The sequence below is a fragment of the Chiloscyllium punctatum genome, chromosome 12, assembly GCF_047496795.1.
Source record: "Chiloscyllium punctatum isolate Juve2018m chromosome 12, sChiPun1.3, whole genome shotgun sequence".
NCBI classification, from domain to species: Eukaryota; Metazoa; Chordata; class Chondrichthyes; order Orectolobiformes; family Hemiscylliidae; genus Chiloscyllium; species Chiloscyllium punctatum.
In genome coordinates, this window is record NC_092750.1 from 1,106,643 (window position 1) to 1,130,720 (window position 24,078).

The 24,078-nt window shown below is 42.5% G+C and overlaps 1 protein-coding gene across 3 annotated transcripts in view; it reads right to left on the reverse strand.

Annotated features, from left to right (window-relative positions):
• The window catches only part of LOC140483541 (transcriptional regulator QRICH1-like), a 70,643-nt gene that overhangs the window by 32,628 nt on the left and 13,937 nt on the right, over nucleotides 1–24,078 (reverse strand). For 2 of the 3 annotated variants that reach the window (XM_072581729.1, XM_072581726.1), the window contains exons 2-3: nucleotides 9,121–9,432; nucleotides 1,701–2,687 (exon numbers count right to left, since the gene is read on the reverse strand). In XM_072581729.1, the coding sequence (XP_072437830.1) occupies nucleotides 1,701–2,687; nucleotides 9,121–9,411 (1,278 nt within the window). In that variant the 5' untranslated portion in view covers nucleotides 9,412–9,432. Of the gene's footprint in view, nucleotides 1–1,700; nucleotides 2,688–9,120; nucleotides 9,433–15,560; nucleotides 15,580–24,078 lie in introns of those variants that run through there. The other variant, XM_072581727.1, reaches the window with a different exon arrangement.

Below are 24,078 nucleotides of genomic sequence, written 5' to 3' on the forward strand. Positions count from 1 at the left end.
ATTTAAATTAACTATTAAAAGGGACAAGAAGAAAAACATTTCAAGTGCTTAGGGTCTGGAGTGTACTGCCTGATGGTATAGCGGAGACATTCAAAAGGGAAATAGATAGTTATTTCCCTCATGTTTACAGAACCATGCTGACCTGTTATCACCATGATTTTGCAAGTTTTTTTCCACTCAAGGGAATGTTTGAAACCCTATAGTAGTATGTTATTACTTTTCAAAATTAGAAAAGCCACAAAATATGAATCTCATACTTTCATTATATACAGGTACAAACACAATGACAAGATATAATCTTAGAAGTCTAAGGCACAGTAAAAGGCCCTTTAGCCCATTGAGTCTACACCAAAGACAAGCGCCTAACTATTCTAATCCCAATTTCCAGCACTTTGTCCACAGCCTTGTAAGATGATATAGTGAAAACGTTGCTAGACTTACAATGTAGAGTCTAAGGAAAATGCTCTATTAAATTAACAAATCTAGAAAAGTGATTGTGAAGCCATCATTAATTGTTATAAAAATGCACTAATTATTCACTAATGTCCTTTAGGGAAGGAAACCTATCATCCTTCCTTTCTTTCGTTGATATGTAACTTAAGACCCACAACAATGTTTTAAAAAATAAATGCTGGCAATCAGAAGCAAAAGCAGAAATAGCTGGAAAAACTCAGCAGGTCTGACAGCATCTATGGAGAGGCTGGGTGGGAGGGGAGTGTTCGGAAGAAGTGTCACTGGAACCGAAGAGTTAACTCTAGTTTCTCTCCACATATGTTGCCTGACCTGTTGAGACTTTTTTCAGCAATTTCTGATTTTGTTTAATGCAAAGGGCACACTGGCCTCCACAGTGAGAGGCTTTGAGGACAGGAACAGGGATGCCTTGCTATAAAGGAAGGCCCTAAGGTCTTGGTGAGACCACACCTGGAATTTGTGCTCTTATCTTCTGGCTGTGGAGGAAATGCATTCAGACTGATTCCTTGGAGGGCAAGACTGACACAGAGACTGAATCATTTAGAACTATATTCATGGGTGTTTAGAAGAATGAGAAAGGAATGTCATAGTAATCTATAATATTCCAAAGGCACTCATCAGGGTAAATACAGGGAGCATGCTCCTGATGACCAGGGAATCCAGAACCAGGGGTCACAGTTTAGGATTGAAATGAAGAGAAATTTCTTCACCCAGGGAGTAGTGAGCCTGTCACAGAAAGTGATTGATGACAAACTGCTGAATGCTTTCAAGAAGGTGTTACGTATAGATCCCATGGCTAAGGAGATCCAAGGTTATGGTGAGAAAGCAGGAACAAAGTACGGAGTTGGATGATCAGCTATGACCACATTGAATAATGGAGCAGGCCCAAATGGTGGAATTCTCAAATTTTCTGTTCCAAAATAAATTGTTGGCAGGGGAATTGGACTCAGGGTAGGGACCACACCAATCTTCTCCTTGCCCAACATCCATAGGTACAGACTTTCAAGTGAAAATCACTCACTAGAAACCATAGGAAAAAGAAATCCATTTTATTTCCTGCATATTCTTTAATCAGAAGACATTTAAGATTCTCACTCCTGCTTGAGTCAGTTCGGCATTGTCTATGGTGGAACTGATGACTATCCTGAGCAAACAAATTATGTACTGTTGGTAGATCACAGCTGCTGTGCTTTTTCAAAACGTAAAAGCAAACTGCTCATCTCTCTTACCTGTAATTGTTGTTGTTGTTGTTGTTGTTGTTGTGGTGGTGGTGGCTGATGTTGCTGCTGGGGATCCCACAGCTGCATTGACTGTGCCTGTGTCTGGTATGGACCTCCCACTGCTTGTACAGCCACTGGAATATGAATGTTGCCATTCATGAACTGTGCTGGAAAGATGGTATTGGCCAATGTATGAACCACCTCTTCGTGAGAGTTCTTCATCACAGATCCAGAGGTCACCAATTTATCTTTATCATCCTCCAATTTCACAGCTGTTACAGCTGTAGGTGAACTGCCAACTTGCACTACGTTATAGGCCTCCTGAGGGATGGTCACATGTGTGGCAGTTTGCTGCTGAATATCAGTACAAGGTTGTGTAGAATAAACTGGTATAGCCCATGTTTCCCCACTAGGGCTGGTAATTGTACCAGCTGCTGTTGTGTAGAGGTGACCGCTGTCCACTGTCAAAAGGTCAGGTCTTAGAGACACATACCCTTGTTGCTGCCCCTGGGGAATAGCTAGCACTGTGGCTACAGGCTGCCCAGTAATAGTGTACGAAACAGTGATTGGCATGTCCACCTTGCGCTTTTTGACTGGCTGGAGTACGTTTGATGTACTGGACCGTCGTTCCCCTTCACGGGGGGATCCTTGTTGTTGAGTGGGAGAAAGCGAGCTCACTGTTTGAATCTGAATTTGTTGAGTTTGGCCAGAGACGAGCTGAGCTTGAATATGCTGGTGCTGAATGTGTTCATCAGAGATTTCTGAGGTTTGCATTTGCTGGGAAGGCTGAATGTGCTGCACAGAGATCTGAGTGGCCTGAAGCTGCTGAGCTGTGGTAGGACTATGCATGGCCTGAATTTGTGAAGACTGCTGCTGTTGGGCAGTGACCGGTTGTGACTGTACCTGTACCTGGATCTGATCAGATGATGGATGGAGCTGGGGAGACAGCTGTTGTGTGGTGACGTGCTGGGGTGATTGCTGCACCTGAACCTGAACCTGGAAAAACAACAAGACAAGCACATTCATTTGGCAAAAGGGTTCAAAGTTCTATCCTTTAAAACATCCTAGCCATTTAAAAACATGAACTGAGATCAAGAGTAGCAAGTTTAATATACAGTGAAATTTTACCTAAAATGGATTCTACAATGAACTTGAACAATCACGAAAGCTTTTGCTGAATAATTAGTGATTTTTAGGTTAACTTCCCTCACTTTATTTAAAAAGATATATGCCTTTTCTACTTAAAAGATATTTAATGCATTGTGTAAAAAAAAATTTACAGGACAGTAAAACAATACAATTCCAACCAATCTAAAGCATAGCCTCAGAATTAACTAGACAAGAAGTATATCTATAAACACTCAATACCAACTGCTTTGACTGTCCAAGAAGCCAGTCTGTAAGGCACAATGAAAGCTACAAAAAAAAAGAGGGCAATTGCTTTCTTTCACTCTCTTTTACCAAACCATCAGTGACGCCTAGGAGGCTATGCTAAACATTGTTCCCCATTTACAGGTTGCCATTGTAGCCAAATCTAACGCTGAAACCCACCTAAAGTGAGTTTCCTCTATACACACGAAAATGTTGGGCAGGAAAAGGAGTGACCCATTAAGCTGAGTGATTGTGGACCACTGTGACTCAACACTTCCTATTCCTCTGGTCATATGCGTTTAAGAGCAAGATTTTTAAAAATCCATGACCAATAACTGGAAACGGTATCTGGAAAAATTCTCTCCCACCCAAAGGACTTAAACTTGTTTATGAGATCAGACAGACCAACTGTTACTCCTAAGTTGCAATTTTTTCCTCTGTAACCTCTTGTGGCAGGGAATGGGAATGCATGACAGTTCAACTATTCCTATTTTATCTGAAAATACATGCTGCTCCACACACAATCAAGACATGTTGCTGAGGCTCTTCATTATTTCATAAATTAAGTTGACCAAATCTGTACTAAAGAAAAATTGAAAGAGTTCTAACGGCTTATTGAATGGCATGCAGCAGCTTACTCCTGCTCCTAATTCATTCATTTGTGTCTCCTTGATTAAGATCTCTTAGAAAGTTTAACAAAAAAAAACTGAATTTTAACAAAATATTTGATGTCTTTTAGCACTTCTAATATTTGTTCTGTGTATTTGCGTACTGTTAGATAACAGAAGTCATTGAGGTTTATTCCTTTGGCCATTTGCTATATGAAATTATATATGGAAGGTTACCAGATTCGGTGCCATTGGACAGCTTTCCGTCTGCTCCATCAATAGATATAGGTTAGAATTTTTATAAGTGTGTCTTTATTGATTACCACTGGTATGTCTTAGTTGATGTATGGGAAGATGATACAAAAAGGTACAATTCTGATTCTTTGAGTTCAATTGTGCAGTGAATTTTTATAACTTTTGAACATTCCAGTTGTTATTTCCACTCCCCAATCACTGGCTGGTGTGTGTAGTATCTGTTGGACGCAGTAATTTGCTAGGGCTACTTTTGTAATGTATCGGAGTCCTGTAACCGCCATCATTTACAAGGGTAGCAGACACATGGGAATCTCCTCTCCAGGTCATACATCATTCTGACTTGGATATATGTTGCTAGGACTGTTGAGTAAATTTTGTCGTTGTGTAGAATGCCAGATTTTTGCATATGTGGAATCTTGCGGTTTTTTTTTTAAAAATGGGTACAGCAACTGGGACCTTTTCTCTAAATGTTGCTCACTTGGCTTAATCTGTGAGCACAATGAAAAAAGATACAGCTTTGGAATAGTTCATATTTGTGTTCAGGCACAGTTTATTGATTTTTGCAATATTTAAAATTCTTAAAGCAGCGTGTTTTTTTTGAGGAAAGTTGCCTTAAACAGCACACATTTTGGAGTTACTTTGGCGTAGGCAGCCATTGTGAACTCCAAGTGTCTTAACTTCTGAATTTGTAGTTGAAGTTAGCTACAGATTTAACAGCAGACTTTAAATATTCTAACAATTTCAGAGAAATCATTATGACCCTGAAGTTTGGGATTTTCAAAGATAAGTAAATCAAATTTTCCTTCTCCTTTTTTGTACACAGTTCTTTTCCTAAAGGATGTGACTTATTCGGGGATACAGATCATGTATGTATCCCCGTACAGTAAATATCAGTAAGCTATGTAACTTATTAGAGAGTTAGATAGGGAGGACAGTGTGAGCCTTTTTCCTCGGATGGTGATGGCTAGCATGAGGGAACATTGCTTTAAATCAAAAGGTGATCGATATAGGACAGATGTCAGAGGTAGTTTCTTTACTCAGTAGTAGGGGTGTGGAACAGCCTGCCTGCAACAGTAGTAGACTCACCAACTTTAAGGACATTTAAATGGTCATTGGATAGACAAATGGATGAAAATAGAATAGTGTAGGTTAGATGGGCTTCAGATTGGTTTCACAGGTTGGCACAACATCGAGGGCCAAAGGGGCCTGTACTGCGCTGGAATGTTCTATGGTCTAATTGCTTCAACTTGAGATATTCCAATGTTCAGATGTGAACTTAAGGCCCTTCCCCCAACTCACTGTGGAGTGATCAAAACTCAATGCCTGTCTCCAGATGAGTTCTAACTAGTAGCCTGTTTAATGACAGTGACTACCTTTGTTTTACAATGAAAGGTCTGATTAATACAAACCAAAATCATGATTATTTGCAGCTTTTAGCATAAGTGCCAAACTATCAGATGATTTGCACTCAATATTTCAACCTGTTCTTCTCAAATTGTTTCTGTATTGTTTCCCACGCATCCTGTGTTGTTCCTACCAACATTCTTCTCACTCTATACATTTAGGTTTAATCATCTGCCAAAGTGTGGCACTTTGCCCAATTTATCTAAACTTATCAAATGGCATTTCTCTGCAAACTTAATCATTAATAATGGTAGGGCAGGCAGTAAGAATATAGAGTCCCTTTGATGCTGGTTCAAAATCTCAGAACTGCTGAGCATAGCAGTGTGCATGCCCCAAAACTATACAACTGTAGCGGTTCAAAGCAGAGGCTCACCACCACCTTCTCCAGGGCAATAATCGTTGCCCTTACCAGGGGCTTCCATACCCATGAATGAATTGTCAATGGGTCTTAAACCAATCGCTGCAAGATGGTAACACACGAGAATAATAATAATAATAATAATAATAATAATATTATTATTATTAATAATAATATTATTAAGTTAGCATCACGTGCTATGCAGTATTTATTGCCCATCACTAACTGCCCCGGAGAAGATGGTGGTGAACTACATACAACACCCACAGCAGTCCGTATGGTGTGGCTACACCCAACCGTTAGGAAGGGAGCTCCAAGACTTTGACCCAGCACCACTGAAGAAACAGTGATAGATGTCAGGATAGTGTGGGGAACTTTCAAGTGTGATGACGGTCCCTGCACAGGCTGGTCCTGTTCTTCTGAGTTGTAGAGGGTACAGACTTGGGAGATGCTATCAAAAGGAATCTTGGAGAGTTCCTACAGTGCAACGTGAAGATGGTAGACATAGCTGCTACTCTGCATCAATGGTAGAGGAAGTGAGTGATGAAGGAAGTGGAAGTGGTGTCAGTCAATTGGGCTGCTTTGACCTGGATGGTATTGAGTTTCTGGAGTATTGTTAAAACTACACTCATCCAGGCAAATGGAGAGCATGCCATCACACTCCTGACTAGACTGATACAAGTGGTACATAGACTTGGGGAAAATCAGGGAATAGTCACAAAATTTCCAGCCGTTGTTATGCTGGTGGATTAGATCCAGCAGTTAGATATCTGAAACAGTTAACATTTTACAAAAAGGTACAGGTCTATGAAAAACTGTCCCAAAAAATCTGAACCAAAAACTGAAAGCGGTCAATTACTTGAAATCATTTTCCTCCAGAAACATTTCATTCTCACTTGTCTCAGCTGAACAAGTAAGGTGTCAAAGCTGGTCTCCTTTTCTATTCTGAAATGCTTCAGAACTTAAAAACACATTAATATAGCTTTCAAAAATGCAGTTCGGTGAATAATTAATCACTGTGTAAAGAGCATTTTCTAAACCTTAACTAAACAGACGATTAGCCTTTGTTAAATTATTTAAAAAAATACACAATTACTCCTATAATAAGGAGCCATATTTTGACTCCAGAGTGGTTGTAGCATTTCATTGAAAACAAACATTAGCAAAATGGGAAGTTTAGTCAGTTAGTGGTTCTGGTCTCAATGAAATATGTCAACTTGTCTCAGAGGACCCAAGTTGAAAGATTGCAAATTCCACACACATTATATGAGTAACTAAAAATCCAACAACTATTGGCATGTAGCGCAGGAAAGAATGATTATCCAAAGTCAGCTAACATGTTGAGAAGCATGGACATAAGAAATTGTCAAGTGGATACAAAAGATTTTGTGGCACTACTTATCCTGACCAATATGCCTTGCTCAACACCACCAGTAAATGCAGATCATTTGGTTATTTGTGTACTTGTTGCCTCCTAAGGGTTTGCTCAGAATAAATTACTGACAAGAGCTATTCACAGGGTATAGAATACAGACATATTGCACATAAAAAGATATGAAAGGAGGAAAAGTTTGGGTTTCTGTCAGGCCCAAAGTTGTTTTGCAAACACTTCAGTGAGGCTTACAATGATTGCTTGCGTGATTTGATCATAACCAATGATTTCCTAAACATTTTTAGAAGGTTGATGTTGGGCGAGGAAATGGTCAGCTGATGGAAGTCACAGTTTTACAAATACGATAATAGGTAAATTGTCAAAAAAAAAAACTGAAATGTATTCCAGTTAGTGGCCGTGATGTCAGGCCGCCAGAGTTGAACCCACTATTTCAATCTAATTTTGCAACTAAATCTATCCAACAAGTTCCTCATGCTAGCTTTGATTCCTTTCCATGCCTTTACTTTCTCCTATGCCACCATAACCCAGTAGAGAAGTTCAAAGTCAGCAAATAAACTTTTTCTGTTTGATATGGGAAAATGGCTCAGAGTATAAGGACAGACTCCTTGCTTTCAGACAATACATGGTCAGAGAGATTCACTGAGTTTAGTGGCCAAAGTACAAAGGGATCTGGGAGTGCTGGTCGAGGATTCTCTAAAGGTCAACATGCAGGTTGAGTCCGTGATTAAGAAAGCAAATGCAATGTTGTCATTTATCTCAAGAGGGTTGGAATATAAATGCACCATTGTGCTACTGAGACTTTATAAAGCTCTGGTTAGGCCCCATTTGGAGTACTGTGTCCAGTTTTGGGCCCCACACCTCAGGAAGGACATACTGGCACTGGAGCATGTCCAGCAGAGATTGACACGGATGATCCCTGGAATGGTAGGTCTAACATATGAGGAACGGCTGAGGATCCTGGGATTGTATTCATTAGAGTTTAGAAGATTAAGGGGAGATCTAATAGAAACTTACAAGATAATACATGGCTTGGAAAGGGTGGACGCTAGGAAATTGTTTCCGTTAGGCAAGGAGACTAGGACCCGTGGACACAGCCTTAGAATTAGAGGGGGTAAATCCAGAACAGAAATGCAGAGACATTTCTTCAGCCAGAGAGTGGTTGGTCTGTGGAATTCATTGCCGCGGAGTGCAGTGGACGCCGGGACGCTAACTGTCTTCAAGGCAGAGATTGATAAATTCTTGATGTCACGAGGAATTAAGGGCTACGGGGAGAATGCGGGTAAGTGGAGTAGAAATGCCCATCAACCATGATTGAATGGCAGAGTGGACTCGATGGGCCGAATGGCCTTACTTCCGCTCCTATGTCTTATGAACTTAATTGCATTACCAAACTGCTTCTGTTTAACTGAGTTTACAGTGTGGGTACACTTACGGTGCAGCCATCCACTGAAGCAATTCAGTGACCTAAATGGATCATGTTTGAAATAGAATGGTCAAAAGAACCAATGTTCAAATTGAGAAATTGGCCAGGGATTATCTACTGCTAGTTATAATCAATCTAATGTAAATGGTCCCACTCCTCAGGTACTGTTCTTTGCCATGTTCAAGACTGCTTTCAATCCCTTTTCAATAACCTATCCCAGCCACTTCAAGTTTTCTCCCAAAAGGCCTAGCCTCTGTTGACCAGTGAAGTATACCTTGGCATGGTTCTATTTTTGTATGTTTGATCATCGGCAAATCTCCAGAAAGAGTTTTGGCTCCCATTTCTTAGACTTATTTCTGAAGTGCCCCTCAACCCCAACCTGATCTATACTTGCGAATACCCACTTTATTTATCTGCTGTCACTTGGTAGCATCTGCAAACACTTGAAAAGTTCCCATGTGCACATTTACCACACAACAGACAGACAAGGATACATGAACCTGACCTGCAGCCTCAGTTTTAAAGCTAGTTATTTTTAACAATTAATTTTTAAATTCAATTTCCCACTATAACAACCAAATATATAGTATAAAAATCTTAGTATATTGCACTCATACCTGGATTTGCTGCGCCTGTTGCTGGATCTGATGCTCCTGCTGTTGTACAGTTGATGTTACAGGACATGCAAGCTCAAGCAGGGAGCCAGCCACCTCAGTGCTGTCTGTGTAGATACAGTTGCCACCCTGCTGGTACACAGTCATGGTGGCCTGCTGGAATTCCTGTAGTGCCTCTGGTCCTTTGGCAGCTAGTGATTCCAGGAATTCTTTCATTCGATGTTGGGGTATAGTACGTGCTTTCAATCGAATATATTCCTCAAATGACATAGTGTTATCCAACGAGTTATTCATGGTTACAGTTTCCCTGGATTCCTAGATAAAGGTTTAGAAAAACAAAAACATATTTAATTTTTAAAGAATGATTTCAACTTGAAACCATCCTAAACCACAACAATGGAAGAGAGCAAGGTGTTTCCAGTACTGACAAATAAGCACAGCAGTAGTCAGTCAGTACTGATGGGCACAAATTTGAACCTTATTAACACAAGAATTTTCCCCCAAAATCCACCACAAAACCTAAACTTCTCAATTAAAATGGATTAAGTATTTTAAAAAGTTAAAATTTTGATTAGAACTTGTCTATTCGGTATCATAGATACAATCAGATGCCATGGTTAGAGTCATAGGGTCAGATGTATAGCATGGAAAAAGACCCTTCTGTCCAACTCATCCATGCAATTTCCACTGGAGTCATCTGTGGGGCTACCAAGTTTGCAATGTTCCCCTCAGCAGAGGCTTAATGTGCAAACAGGCTATTGGATTAATTAAACACACTGATATTATTGCCCAGAAGTATTTTTAAAAATTCTTTGAAGGAATATCCAACATTTATTGCCCGTACTCAACTGCCCCTCAGAATGTGACGGTGAGTTGCCTTCTTGAACTGCTGCAGGCCACAGAGTGTAAGAAAACCCACACTTGCAGGGTTTTGACTCTAACTTGGAAATAAATCACATTAATTCACTGTCAGAGTGGTAGAGCTGGAGGAGAATTTACATTGGAATAAAAGTGAACCATTCATTCAGACCTTCAGCTCCACATTGCGATTCAATTAGATCATGACTGAGCTTCTACCTCAATGCCAGTCTCCATCTCCCTCATGTTGCACACCTACTCAATGACTGAGCTTCCACAACTCTGAGGTACAGAAATACAGATTCAAACTTCCCTTCCAATGAAGAGATTCCTCATTTCAGTGTTTAAGAGAATGCCCCTTAGTTTGGTATTATGTCGCTGGCTTTTAGCCAGGGAAAACACTTCATCTACATCTACCATGTAATGCATGTAAGAATTTTAAAAGTTTCAATGACAACATCTCTCTCTCCCTGAAACTCAGCTTCTTTAATCTGTTTTCATAAATCCCACACTACCAGGGATTAAATTTGGAAAACTTCTGATGCACTCCCTCAAAAGCCTATCATAAATATATACCCCCTAACAGTACAATACAACACAGGTTTAGGCTTTTTGGTCCACCAAGCCTGTCAATTCCTTATCCTTACTTAGGCCTGCTACCGATTGCTTCTGTGTGGTTTCTGTCCCTCTGTTTGTCTCCTCTTCATGTGTCAATCAAAATACACCTTAAACATTACTAACCTGCCAGCTTCTTCCATCACCTCTTTGGTAGTGCATTTCAGGTACTCACAACCCTGTGTGTGAAAATTCTCTCTCCTTAACTTCCCCCTCTCGCCTTGAACCTGTGCACTCTTCAGTTAACTTTTCAACCCAGGTGTAAATAGTTCACTTAAAGAAGACCTCTGACTTATCAATTAAAAGTCATAGTTTACAACAATCGCTGAAGGAAAGATGAACACGCTTAAAATGGCTTTTCCCTACATTGTGTGGGATAAATTAGAACACTCAAAGAAAGATTCCAAGGGAAAGCCTCAGCATACCCTTAATTTCCTTAGTTAACAATGTAATAAAAAATAAAAGAAAAGCATTTTAATTCAACAAAGGTGCATCAGAAAATTGAACAAAATAATAAAATGATGAAAAGATTATGGAGGGAAAAGTTACAGTATAAGGGAAAGCTGGCTAGAAATATCAACTAGATCAGTTGCTGTAAGCATTTAAAAAGGAAGTAGTAAGGGAGAATTGATCATCTAAATGAGTCTAGGGCCTTAATAATGAAAAAACTGTCATGAATTCAACAGATATCATGTATCTGTCTAGCAAACTTCTTTAAACTTACTCTATTTTTAATTGTGGACTGAAATGAGAAAAGAATAGTTTTAAAAACTGAGGATGGCGAGAGTGTCACTGCATGTCTGAAAGGAGTTAATCAAACACTCATTTTAAGCATAACTTATATGGTTGCTTATTCAAACAATAACTGACGTTTAGTTTGCAAACAAACTGGAGCCAAAGAGTTACAAAAAAAATAGCATTGGTTGGCAACAGCTAGCAGATTGTTCAGCCTGCTGAAAACCAATCTGGAGCCATGTACAAGACAACTCGAAGCCATCAGACCATGACCAACTTAGGAACTCTCTCTCCATCCTCACAGAATCACTAGAGTGCAGACAGAGGCCACTGAGGCTGCACCTCCAAAGGACATACCACCTGAACCCACCCATCCCCATAACCCTGCCGGGTGTTTTACTCCATGGCTTAACCACCTAACGTGGACAGTACAGGGCAATTTAGTAAGGTCAAGCCACCTAACCTGTACATGTTTGGACTGTGGGAGGAAACCAAGGCACCCAAAGGAAATCCACATAGAAATATGTCACCGAAAACTGGAATCAAAGGTGGAGCCCTTGTGCTGAGGCAGCAATGTTATCTATTGTGCCACCCTTAAACCATAACCCTGTACTCTGCAGAAAAAGCACCGTTTGCCAAGGTTTGCTGTTTTCTTCTATCAAACTCAGTTTCTTCCAAGCTGATAACAATCCGCTGATGGACAAAATTTGAAGTTTATTCAATCAGCCTTTTATCATGCTCTGGCAAAGTGTTTTCTTCGCTAGCTTATTTACAACTTTCATTGCATTCCTTCATTATTACTATCTTTACCTTCCTTTTTTAAAAAATAATCGTTAAATCTGTTTTTCTAGTCAACCTGCTCAGAGATGTTATGACACCACTCTGGAGCAGGTGGGACTTGAACCCACACCTGCTGGCCCTTGGGTAAGGATAGTACCATTGCACCTCAAGAGATTTTAAAGACTTCTGTCTGGTCATTATTCAATCTTTTCTCTCTAGAGACAGAGCCACCACCTATCAAATTTTTAGGTAGGACCTCATACTCAAAACAACACTTTTAAATCTGAGTATCTTCTCTAGTGCCTCTATACCTTTTAAGAAGATATCAAACTGCACAGAGTATGTTAGTATGATCTAAACAAAGCTTGATACAAATATAACCATTTCTTCTTTGTTAGAATAAATGCAGGTGTTATCTGTTGTTTAAAAATCTGCACCAATCAAAATGTCACGATGCACCTGCATAGCAAGATCCCTCTCATTCCTCTACTGCATTTAAGTAGAATTTCCAAGAAGCCTATCAAAATGTCTTATCCTTCCTATCTAAAGCAGGGATCACGCAAAAAATGTAAATAATAGCCGCAACATGGGAAACAGATTTTCAAACGGTAATCAAGGAAGTGCACAACCAACTGCTGGTCACATATCAACATCCAGCAATACAGCAGGTCCACCTGGCAGCTGCAGATTGAGCAGTGCCATTTGACTCTGATCTGGTAATGATCCTCCAGGGAGAGCAGATATACTTCAAGTTTCCTGCTGAGTTCTGTGCTTCAGTGAGTGTGTTATTTTATACACATCCTATTCAAACATTATTTTAAAATCTTAAAATCAACTAAAGTTGGATGGACCAATTAATACAAATGTCACTGCTACACTATCCATGATCAGGACTCATCTCGTCACACCAGACAACATCAGTAAATGAAATTTCATTGGAACAGTGATGACAAAGCCACAGCGTGAAATGTTTTAAGACAGGTTGTAAGCTTTTTCATTGAGCTAAAAGGTTTGCTTTCAGCCGTTTCATCACTATGCACGCAACATGATCAGTGAGCCTCTGGTGAGACTTCATGGGAAGCTCACTGAAGATCTTACCCAGCATGGTGACGAAACATCTGAAAACAAGCCTTCCAGCTCAGCAAGCAAACTTACAACCTCAACCTGAACTACAAATCTTAAAAATGGAAACAAGACAATTTTTAAAAATCACAATTGCATCAAGGTGAACCTGAAATTTAAATAACACATTTATTGTCAATGTAACAAACTAGATAAAGCCAATTCAAGCTGAATCAAATAATGGATCATGCCCCTCCCAGAAAAGGTGTTAAATCTTTGATTTTTGGTGAGTTTAAACTAGCTCAGCAGGGGGATGGGAACCTGTGGCGCAGTTCCAGTGCACAGGAGGATGTGAGTAGGGAGACAGATAGGATTTCACAGTCACAGGAGTGCACTGACAGACAACAAGCTGGTTTGAAGCGAGGTAAAAACAATGACTGCAGATGCTGGAAACCAGATTCTGGATTAATGGTGCAGGAAGAGCACAGCAGTTCAGGCAGCATCCGAGGAACAGTGAAATCGACGTTTCAGGCAAAAGCCCTTCATCAGGAATAAAGGCAGAGAGCCTGAAGTGTGGAGAGATGAGCTAGAGGAGGGTGGGGTTAGGGAGAAAGTAGCATAGAGAACAATGGGTGAGTGGGGGAGGAGATGAAGGCGATAGGTCTGGGGTGGGGGGAGGGTGGAATGGATAGGTGGAAAAGGAGATAGGCAGGTAGGACAAGTCATGGGGACAGTGCTGAGCTGGAAGTTTGGAACTAGGGTGAGGTGGGGCAAGGGGAAATGAGGAAACTGTTGAAGTCCACATTGATGCCCTGGGGTTGAAGTGTTCCAAGGCGGAAGATGAGGCGTTCTTCCTCCAGGTGTCTGGTGGTGAGGGAGCAGCGGTGAAGGAGGCCCAGGACCTCCATGTCCTCGGCAGAGTGGGAGGGGGAGTTGAAATGTTGGGCCGCAGGGCGGTGTGATTAATTGGTGCGGGTGTCCCGGAGATGTTCCCTAAAGCGCTCTGCTAGGAGGCGCCCAGTCTCCCCAATGTAGAGGAGACCACATCGGGAGCAACGGATACAATAAGTGATATTAGTGGATGTACAGGTAGAACTTTGATGGATGTGGAAGGCTCCTTTCGGGCCTTGGATAGAGGTGAGGGAGGTGGTGTGGGCACAGGTTTTGCAATTCCTGCGGTGGCAGGGGAAGGTGCCAGGAAGGGAGGGTGGGTTGTCGGGGGGCGTGGACCTGACCAGGTAGTCACGGAGGGAACGGTCTTTGCGGAAGGCGGAAAGGGGTGGGGAGGGAAATATATCCCTGGTGGTGGGATCTTTTTGGAGGTGACGGAAATGTAGGCGGATGATTTGGTTTATGCGAAGGTTGGAAGGGTGGAAGGTGAGCACCAGGGGCGTTCTGTCCTTGTTACGGTTGGAGGGGTGGGGTCTGAGGGTGGAGGTGCGGGATGTGGACGAGATGCGTTGGAGGGCATCTTTAACCACGTGGGAAGGGAAATTGCAGTCTCTAAAGAAGGAGGCCATCTGGTGTGTTCTGTGGTGGAACTGGTCCTCCTGGGAGCAGACACGGCGGAGGCGGAGGAATTGGGAATACGGGATGGCATTTTTGCAAGAGGTAGGCGAGTCTACTTCAACGCCAGGAGTATCCAAAATAAGGTAGGTGAGCTTGCAGCATGGACTTCGATGTGGTAGCTATTTCGGAGAAATGGATACAGCAGGGTCAGGAATAGATGCTGCAGGTTTCATTGTTTAGATCTTTCATTAAGATCAGGGAGATGTGGCTTTCTTAGTCAAGGATTGTATAACAGTGACTGAAAGAACATTTGACGAGGATCCGTCTACTGAGGTGGAATGGGCTGAGGTAAGAAACAGGAGGAGAGGTCAATAGACAATAGGTGCAGGAGTAGGCCATTCTGCCCTTCAAGCCTGCACCACCATTCAATACGATCATGGCTGATCATCCTTAATCAGTATCCTGTTCCTGCCTTATCTCCATAATCCTTGATTCCACTATCCTTGAGAGCTCTATCCAACTCTTTCTTAAATGAATCCAGAGACTGGGCCTTCACTGCCCTCTGGGGCAGAGCATTCCACACAGCCACCACTCTCTGGGTGAAGGAGTTTCTCCTCATCTCTGTCTTAAATGGTCTACCCCGTATTTTTAAGCTGTGTCCTCTGGTTCGGCACTCACCCATCAGCGGATACATGTTTCCTGCCTCCAGAGTGCCCAATCGTTTAATAATCTTATATGTCTCAATCAGATCCCCTCTCAGTCTTCTAAAATCAAGGGTATACAAGCTCAGTCGCTCCAATCTTTCAGTGTAAGGTAATCCTGCCATTCCAGGAATTGACCTCGTGAACCTACGCTGCACTCCCTCAATAGCCAGAATGTCTTACCTCAAATTTGGAGACCAGAACGGCACACAGTACTCCAGGTGTGGTCTCACCAGGGCCCTGTACAGTTGCAGAAGAACATTACTGGGAATTATTTTATAGGCCCACACAAAGTTCCAGGAATATTGAGAAGAGGATTGGCGAAACGATTCTGGGTAGGAGCGAAAGGAACAGGGTGGCCATTATGGGGGACTTTAACTTTCCCAACATTGACCGGAAATACTATAACTCTAGTACGTCGGATGGATCAGTTTTTGTCCAATGTATGCAGGAGGGTTTCCTGACACAGAATGCCGAAGGGCCGACAAGAGGAGAGGCCACACTGGATCTGGTGCTTGGTAATGAGCCAGGCCAGGTGTTTGATTTAGGGGTAGGTGAGCACTTTGGACAGAGTGACCATAATTCGGTTACATTTAGTTTAGCGATGAAAAGAGATACATACATGCCACAGGGCAAGAGTTATAGATGGGAGGTGGGGAATTATAATGCAAGACTTAGAAGGCATAGAAAGGGTTAGCTAAATAGAGGGAATGGAGACAATGGAAATGTGGAGCTGGTTCAAGGAACAGATATTGCATGCCCTAATTTGGATGTACCTGTCAGGCAGGAAGTGATAAGGGAACCATGGTTTACTGAAGAATTTGTATCTCTTGTTAAGCAGAAGAGGGAGGCTTGTGTGATGTTGAGGCGAGATGGTTAAGATGAGGCGACGGAGAGTAAATTAGCTAGGAAAAATTTAAAGAGAAAGTTAAGAGCAGTGAGGAGGGGACATGAGCAGTCTTTAGCAGGTAGCATAAAGGAGAACCCTCAAGCTTTCTATAGCTATGTGAGGATAAAAGGATGACTCTGGTAGGAATAAGGCCAATCAAAGACAGAAGTAGGAAGTTGTGTGGGGACCCTGTGGAGATCAGAGATATGCTAAAGAAATATTTCTTATCTGTTTTCACTCAAGAAAAAGGAGAATATTGTAGAGGTGACAACTGAGATACAGGCTATTAGACTAGAAAGGATTGAGGTTAGTAAGGAGGTGGTGGTGTTATCAATTCTAGACTGTGTGGCAGTAGATAAGACCCCTCGGCTAGATGGGATTTATCCAAGGATTCTCTGGGAAGCTAGGGAGGAAATGACGGAGCCTTTGGCCTTGATCTTTGAGTCGTCATTGTCCACAGGTTTAGTACAAGAGGACTGGAGGATTGCAAATGTTGTGCCCTTATTCAGGGAGGGCAGTAGAGATGGCCCAGGTAACTATAGACCAGTGAGCCTTACATCTGTTGTAGGAAAGGATTATAAAAGAGAGATAGGGTTTATAATCATCCAGCAAGCAATAATTTGATTGGACATAGCCAACATGGTTTCGTCAAGGGCAGGTTGTATCTCACAAACCTCTGAGTTTTGTTAATAAGGTGACCAAGCATGTGGATGAGGGTAGGGCAGTTCACGTGGTGTACATGGGCTTCAGTAAAGCCTTTGATAGGGTTCCATATGGTAGACTTTTGGAGAAGATGCAGAGACATGGAATTGAGGGTGATTTACAGTTTGGATTAGAAACTGGCTTTCTGTAAGGAGGCAGCGAGTGGTGAGTGATGGAAAATATTCAGCCTGGAGTCCGGTTACGAGTGGTGTGCTACAACGAACTGTTTGGGATCTCTACTGTTTATCATTTTTATAAATGACTTGGAAGCAGGTGGATGAGTTAGTAAATTTGCAGATGACACTAAATTCGGTGGAATGGTGGACAGTATGGAAGAATGTTGCAAGTTGCAGGGGGACATTTCAACGACATCCAAATATTGATTGGAAGCTCTTTAGATCATGTAGATTGGATGGGGCGGTGTTTGTGCAGTGTGTCCAGGAAGCTTTTCTAACTTGGTATATAGATTGTCCAACTAGAGGGGAGGCCATACTGGATTTGGTACTTGATAACGAACCAGGACAAGTGATGGGCTTGTTAGTGGGTGAACATTTTGGTGATGGTGACCACAATTCTGTGACTTTCACCTTTGTTATGGAGAGAGGTAGGTGTGTGCAACAGGGCAGATTTTACAATGGGGGAGGGGGGGGGGGGGTAAATACGATGCTGCAAGACAGGATCTGAGGAGCATAAATTGGGAGCACAGGCTGTCAGGGAAGGATGTTGTTGAAATGTGAAACTTTTTTAAGGAACAGATACGACGTGTCCTTGACATGTATGTACCTGTCAGGCAGGAAAGTGATGGTCGTGTGAGGGAACCTTGGTTGATGAGGGAGGTTGAATGTCTTGTAAGGAGGAAGGAGGCAGCTTACATAAGGTTGAGGAAACAAGGTTCAGACAGAGTGTTGGAGGGATACGGGATAGACAGAAGGGAGCTGAAGAAAGGGATTAGGAGAGCTAAGAGAGGGCATGAAAAATCTTTGGTGGGTAGGATCAAGGATAACCCCAAGGCCTTTTATGCGTATGTGAGAAATATGAGAATGATGAGAACGAGGGTAGGTCCGATCAAGGACAGTAGTGGGAGACTGTATTCAGTCGGAGGAGATAGGAGAGGTCTTGAATGAGTACTTTGCTTCAGTATTTACAAATGAGAGGGACCATATTGTTGAAGAGGAGTGTGAGAAACGGACTGGTAAGCTACAGGAGATACTTGTTAGGAAGGAAGATGTGTTGGGCATTTTGAAAAACTTGAGGATAGTTAAGTCCTCCGGGCCTGACGGGATATATCCTAGGATTATGTGGCAAGCAAGAGAGGAAATTGCAGAACTGTTGGCAATGATCTTTTCATCTTCACTGTCAATGGGGGTGGTGCCAGGGGACTGGAGTGTGGCGAATGTTGTGCCCCTGGTCAAAAGAGGGAATAGGAATAACCCCGGGAATTATAGACCAGTTAGTCTTACTTCCACGGTAGGCAAAGTAGTGGAAAGGGTATTGAGGGATAGGATTTATGAGTATCTGGAAAGACACAGCTTGACTAGGGACAACCAGCACGGATTTGAGAACGGTAGGTCTTGCCTTACAAGTCTTATTGAATTCTTTGAGGAGGTGACCAAGCATGTGGATGAGGGTAGAGCAGTGGATGTAGTGTACATGGATTTTAGTAAGGCATTTGATAAGGTTCCCCATGGTAGGCTTATGCGGAAAGTCAGGAGGCATGGGATAGTGGGAAGTTTGGCCCGTTGGATAGAGAACTGGCTAACCGGTCAAAGTCAGAGAGTGGTGGTAGATGGTAAATATTCAGCCTGGAGCCCAGTTACAAGTGGAGTTCTGCAGGGATCAGTTCTGGGTCCTCTGCTGTTTGTAATTTTTATTAATGACTTGGAAGAGGGAGTCGAAGGGTGGGTCAGAAAATTTGCAGACGATACGAAGATTGGTGGAGTTGTGGATAGTGAGGAGGGCTGTTGTCGGCTGCAAAGGGACTTAGATATGATGCAGAGCTGGGCTGAGGAGTGGCAGATGGAGTTCAACCCTGTCAAGTGTGAGGTTGTCCATTTTGGAAGGACAAATAAGAATCCGGAATACAGGGTTAACGGTAGGGTTCTTAGTAAGGTGGAGGAGCAGAGGGATCTTGAGGTCTATGTTCATAGATCTTTGAAAGTTGCCACTCAAGTGGATAGAGCTTGTAGGAAGGCCTATGGTGTATTAGCATTCATTAGCAGAGGGAATGAATTCAAGAGTCGTGATGTGATGTTGCAGCTGTACAGGACCTTGGTAAGGCCACATTTGGAGTACTGTGTGCAGTTCTGGTCACCTCATTTTAGGAAAGATGTGGAAGCTTTAGTGAGAGTGCAGAGGATGTTTACCAGGACATTGCCTGGAATGGAGAATAGGTCGTACGAGGATAGGTTGAGAGTGCTAGGCCTCTTTTCATTGGAACAGCGAAGGATGAGGGGTGACTTGATAGAGGTTTATAAGATGATCAGGGGAATAGATGGAGTAGACAGTTAGAGACTTTTTCCCCGGGTACAACAGAGTGTTACAAGGGGACATAAATTTAAGGTGAAGGGTGGAAGGTATGGGGGGGGGGGGGGGGGGGGGGGGATGTCAGGGGTAGGTTCTTTACCCAGAGAGTAGTGGGGGCATGGAATGCGCTGCCTGTGGAAGTGGCAGAGTCAGAAACATTGGCAACCTTTAAGTGGCAATTGGATAGGTACATGGATTAGTGCTTAAGCTAGGACAAATGTTTGCCACAACACCGTGGGCCGAAGGGCCTGTTCTGTGCTGTATTGTTCTATGTTCTATGGGACTTGGATAAACTGCAGAACTGGGCTGAGGGGGGGGGGGGCAAATGGAGTTCAATGCAGATAAATGTTAGGTGATTCACTTTGGGAAGAATAAAAAGGCAGAATATTGGGTCAATGGAAAGATTCTTGGTAGTGTGGATGTGCAGAGGGATCTTGGGAGTCCAAGTACATAGATCCCTGAAAGTTGCCACTCAGGTTGATAGTGCTGTTAAGAAGGCATACAGCGTGTTAGGTTTTATTGTTAGAGGGACTGAGTTCCAGAGCCATGATGCAGCTGTATAAAACCCTCTTATCTCAAGAGGGTTGGAATATAAAAGCAGAGATGTACTACTAAGACTTTATAAAGCTCTGGTTAGGCCCCATTTGGAGTACTGTGTCCAGTTTTGGTCCCCACACCTCAGGAAGGACATACTGGCACTGGAACGTGTCCAGCGGAGATTCACACGGATGATCCCTGGAATGACAGGTCTAGCATATGAGGAACGGCTGAGGATACTGGGATTGTATTCATTGGAGTTTAGAAGATTAAGGGGAGATCTAATAGAGACGTACAAAATAATACATGGCTTTGAAAAGGTGGATGCTCGGAAATTGTTTCTGTTAGGCGAGGAGACTAGGACCCGTGGACACAGCCTTAGAATTAGAGGGGGTAAATTCAGAACAGAAATGCAGAGACATTTCTTCAGCCAGAGAGTGGTGGGCCTGTGGAATTCATTGCCACGGAGTGCAGTGGAAGCCGGGACGCTAAATGTCTTCAAGGCCGACATTGATAGGTTCTTGTTGTCTAGAGGAATTAAGGGCTACGGGGAGAATGCGGGTAAGTGGAGCTGAAATGCTCATCAGCCATGATTGAATGGCAGAGTGGACTCGATGGGCCGAATGGCCTTACTTCCACTCCTATGTCTTATGGTCTTAAAACGCTACTAGGGCCTCACTTGGAATATTGTGTACAGTTCTGGTTGCCATATTTCAGGAAGGATGTGGAAGCATTGGAAAAGGTGCAGAGGACATTTGCGAAGATGTTGTCTGGCCTGGAGGGAAGGTTTTATGAGGAAAGCCTGAGACACTTGGGTCTGTTCTCATTGGCAAGAAGGCGGCTAAGAGGGGATTTGATAGAGACATACAAGATGATCAGAGGATAGAGTAGACAGTGAAAGTCTTTTTCCTAGGATGATGATGTCAGCTTGTAAGAGGGGGCATAGCTACAAATTGAGGGGTGAGAGATTTAAGACAGATGTCAGAGGCAGGTTCTTCACTCAGAGTGGTAAGGGCATGGAATGCCTGCCTGCCAATGTAGTCAACTCAGCCACATTAGGGAGATTTAAATAATCCTTGGATAAGCACACGGATGATGATGGGATAGTGTAGGGGGATGGGCTTAGATTAATTTACAGGTCAACACAACACCAAGGGCTGAAGGTCTGTTCTACATTGTACTGTTCTATGTCTAAACACCAGCAAGAGAAAAATATGAACTAGTTCAGGGGGCAGGCTCAAAATGAATAGCCTATAAATAGGGTGCATGAATTTACAAACAAGGAGTCCCACCTTAAAGAGAGAGCCTTCAGCAAGAAACCAATACCTTTTTAAAAAAAGATTCAATACGATGTAGTATCTGGATGGAACCAACCACGGAATAAGCAATTTTGTGAGCTACAGCAGTGACACATTGTATTCCAACACAATCTGTCCAAGTAGAAAAGATTGTACATCAGCTGCTCAGTGGAACTGCTCCTCAGCCATGATTATCCGCTCGAGTGCTAGTGACTGTTTTTTTTTACACCTCTTTACAAGTTACACTGGAATATGGACATCACGCATGTTCTTGAATAGTGCCCACAGAAGTCAATTTCTCTCATTTCTGACACATTACACCTATTGCTTGTTTAAGCCTTCCTCTTGCTCTTCCCCATTTCAATATTCAGCACTCACAGCTCAGTCCACCCTTACTGGAACAAAAGCTTGTATTCAGCAAAACAAACATTCAGGTGCAGGCAAGTAACATTTGCAGCACAGTGCAAGCAATAATCATTCCCCCTGTATCATCATCATGGAATCTCCCACTATCAGCATCCTGGGGGATTACCACTGACAGGAAACTTAGTAGAACCAGCACATAAATTCTGTGGGTATTAGAGGCTGGGAATTCCAAGCATGGACTTTAAGCCTGCTCCCCTTGAGGATCATACTAGATAGGAATTAAATGGCTCTGTTCAATCTGCAGCTGCCAGGTGGGATTGCAATATTGCTGGGTGCTCTGCTTTGAATGTCAATAATTGAGTAGCTCACCTCCTGACTCTTCAAGGCACAAGACAAAGCCAATCTCCACTTCCTGAGATGAGTGAAGCTCCAACAGCACTCATGAAACTTGACAACTTTCAGGGCAAGGCAGTCTGCTTGATTGGAACTCCATCCATCACTCTAAACATTTACTCTCTATAGTAGCAAGATGTGCATCTCTCGAAGATGCAGTGTAGCAGCTCACAAAATGCTAGGTGACAGCACCTTCCAAACCTGTAATTTCTATAGCAAATGAAGAGCAACAAATGCCTGGAAACAGCACCTGCAAATTCCCATTCAATTGACACAGCATCCCAACTTAGGAAATACCTTCCTTGTCTCTGGGTTAAAATCCTGCACTCCACCCTACGCCTATAGGAGTATTTTTACCAGACTGACTACTGTAATCCATGAGCCCATGCATATACACATGAATTACATGAAATGAGTATGCAGTACAGCAAGTAATAAGGGCGCTAAATAGAACACGGCAATCACTGCTAAAGGGATAGGGTATTAAAAGGAGAAAGTATTCTGCAACTGTACAATGAATTAAGGAAACTATACTTGGAAAGTATACAATTTTGATATCCTTACTTGAAGAGGGATGTATGAGGGAGCAATGCAGGGGAGGTCCTTTAGCTTGTTCCAGAGATAAGTGGTTTGTCTTATGAAGAGAGACTGAGCAGTTTAAGCCTACACTGTCGAGCATAGAAGAATGAAACATGATCAAATTGAGGCATGTAAAATGCTAAAGGGATTGAAGAAGTAAATGCAGAGAGATGCTTTCTCATCTGGTAATCTGGAATGAGGGGTCATAGTTTTAGGATAAAGGGAAGCAGATTTAAAACAGAGGAGGAGGAGGAGGAGGAATGACTTCTCGCAAAGAGTTGGGAATCTGGAATTCATTTCTCCACAGTTCGGTGGATGTTGAGTACATTTCAGGAGATTAACAGATTTTTAATTAATGATGGGTTGAAAGGTTACAGAGCATGAGAAAGAAAGCGGAGTTGAGGCAGAGATAAGATCAACCATGATCGCATTAAGTAGCAGAGCAGGCTTGAGGGGCTGAATGGCCACTTCCTGCTCCTAGTTCTATATTCTTACACAGGTATGCATCATCACCTCTGCAAGGATAATTACAAGTAGGAAATAAACACTACTCTCTGTAACAATGCCATGACAAATAAAAGTGCGAGCTCACAAACATCTTTGTCACAAAGACCTGACCAATGTTTCAGCTGTTCCTGTTGTAACACCTCTTCCCAAACAAACCAAATCTCTGGGAAAATTTCCCCTGGCCTTCCACATATCACTCTCCTAAACACCATGGTGCCCAGCTCCTCTTTTAAGTTAGTTAGTTTATGGAATGTTGACAACGCTGCCAAGACCAGGTGTTGCCTATCCCTAATTTCTCTCAAGATGCCTTTTTCACTTCTCTCTATTTTGTATATATTAACTTGCTCACAGCCCAATTTCCTGTGTACCAATGCTGTCAAGTATTCAAAATGGTTTGCTTTAATTGAAACTCCCATCACACCCTCCATATCCAAAACTCTGCTAACTCATTTCAGGCCTAAAGCCATGCCAACCGAAATTCCGTTCACTCGAAACTTTCTAAACATTTATTCACAGGATGTTGCCCATCCCAAACTGCTCAGAGGGCAGTTAAGAGTCAAGCACATTGCTGTGACTATGGATTCACATGTGGGCCAGACCAGATAAGGTTGGCAGTTTTCTTCCCTTAAGGACATTAGTGAACCAGATGGGTGTTTCTACAAGCAATAGTCTCATGGTCATTATTAGACTCAATTCCAGATTTTTATTGAATTCATATTCCACCAACTGCTCTGGTAGGATTCAAGCATGATTGCCAGAATTTTCCCCGAGTCTCTGGATTAACAGTCCAGAGATAATACCACTAAGGCCCTCACCTCTCCTCAACACTGGCTCACAGTCTCCAATAACTGTTTCAAGCTTTTCATGGTGTTCCTCTTTTCTATTTTTAACATTTCTAACTTCTAGG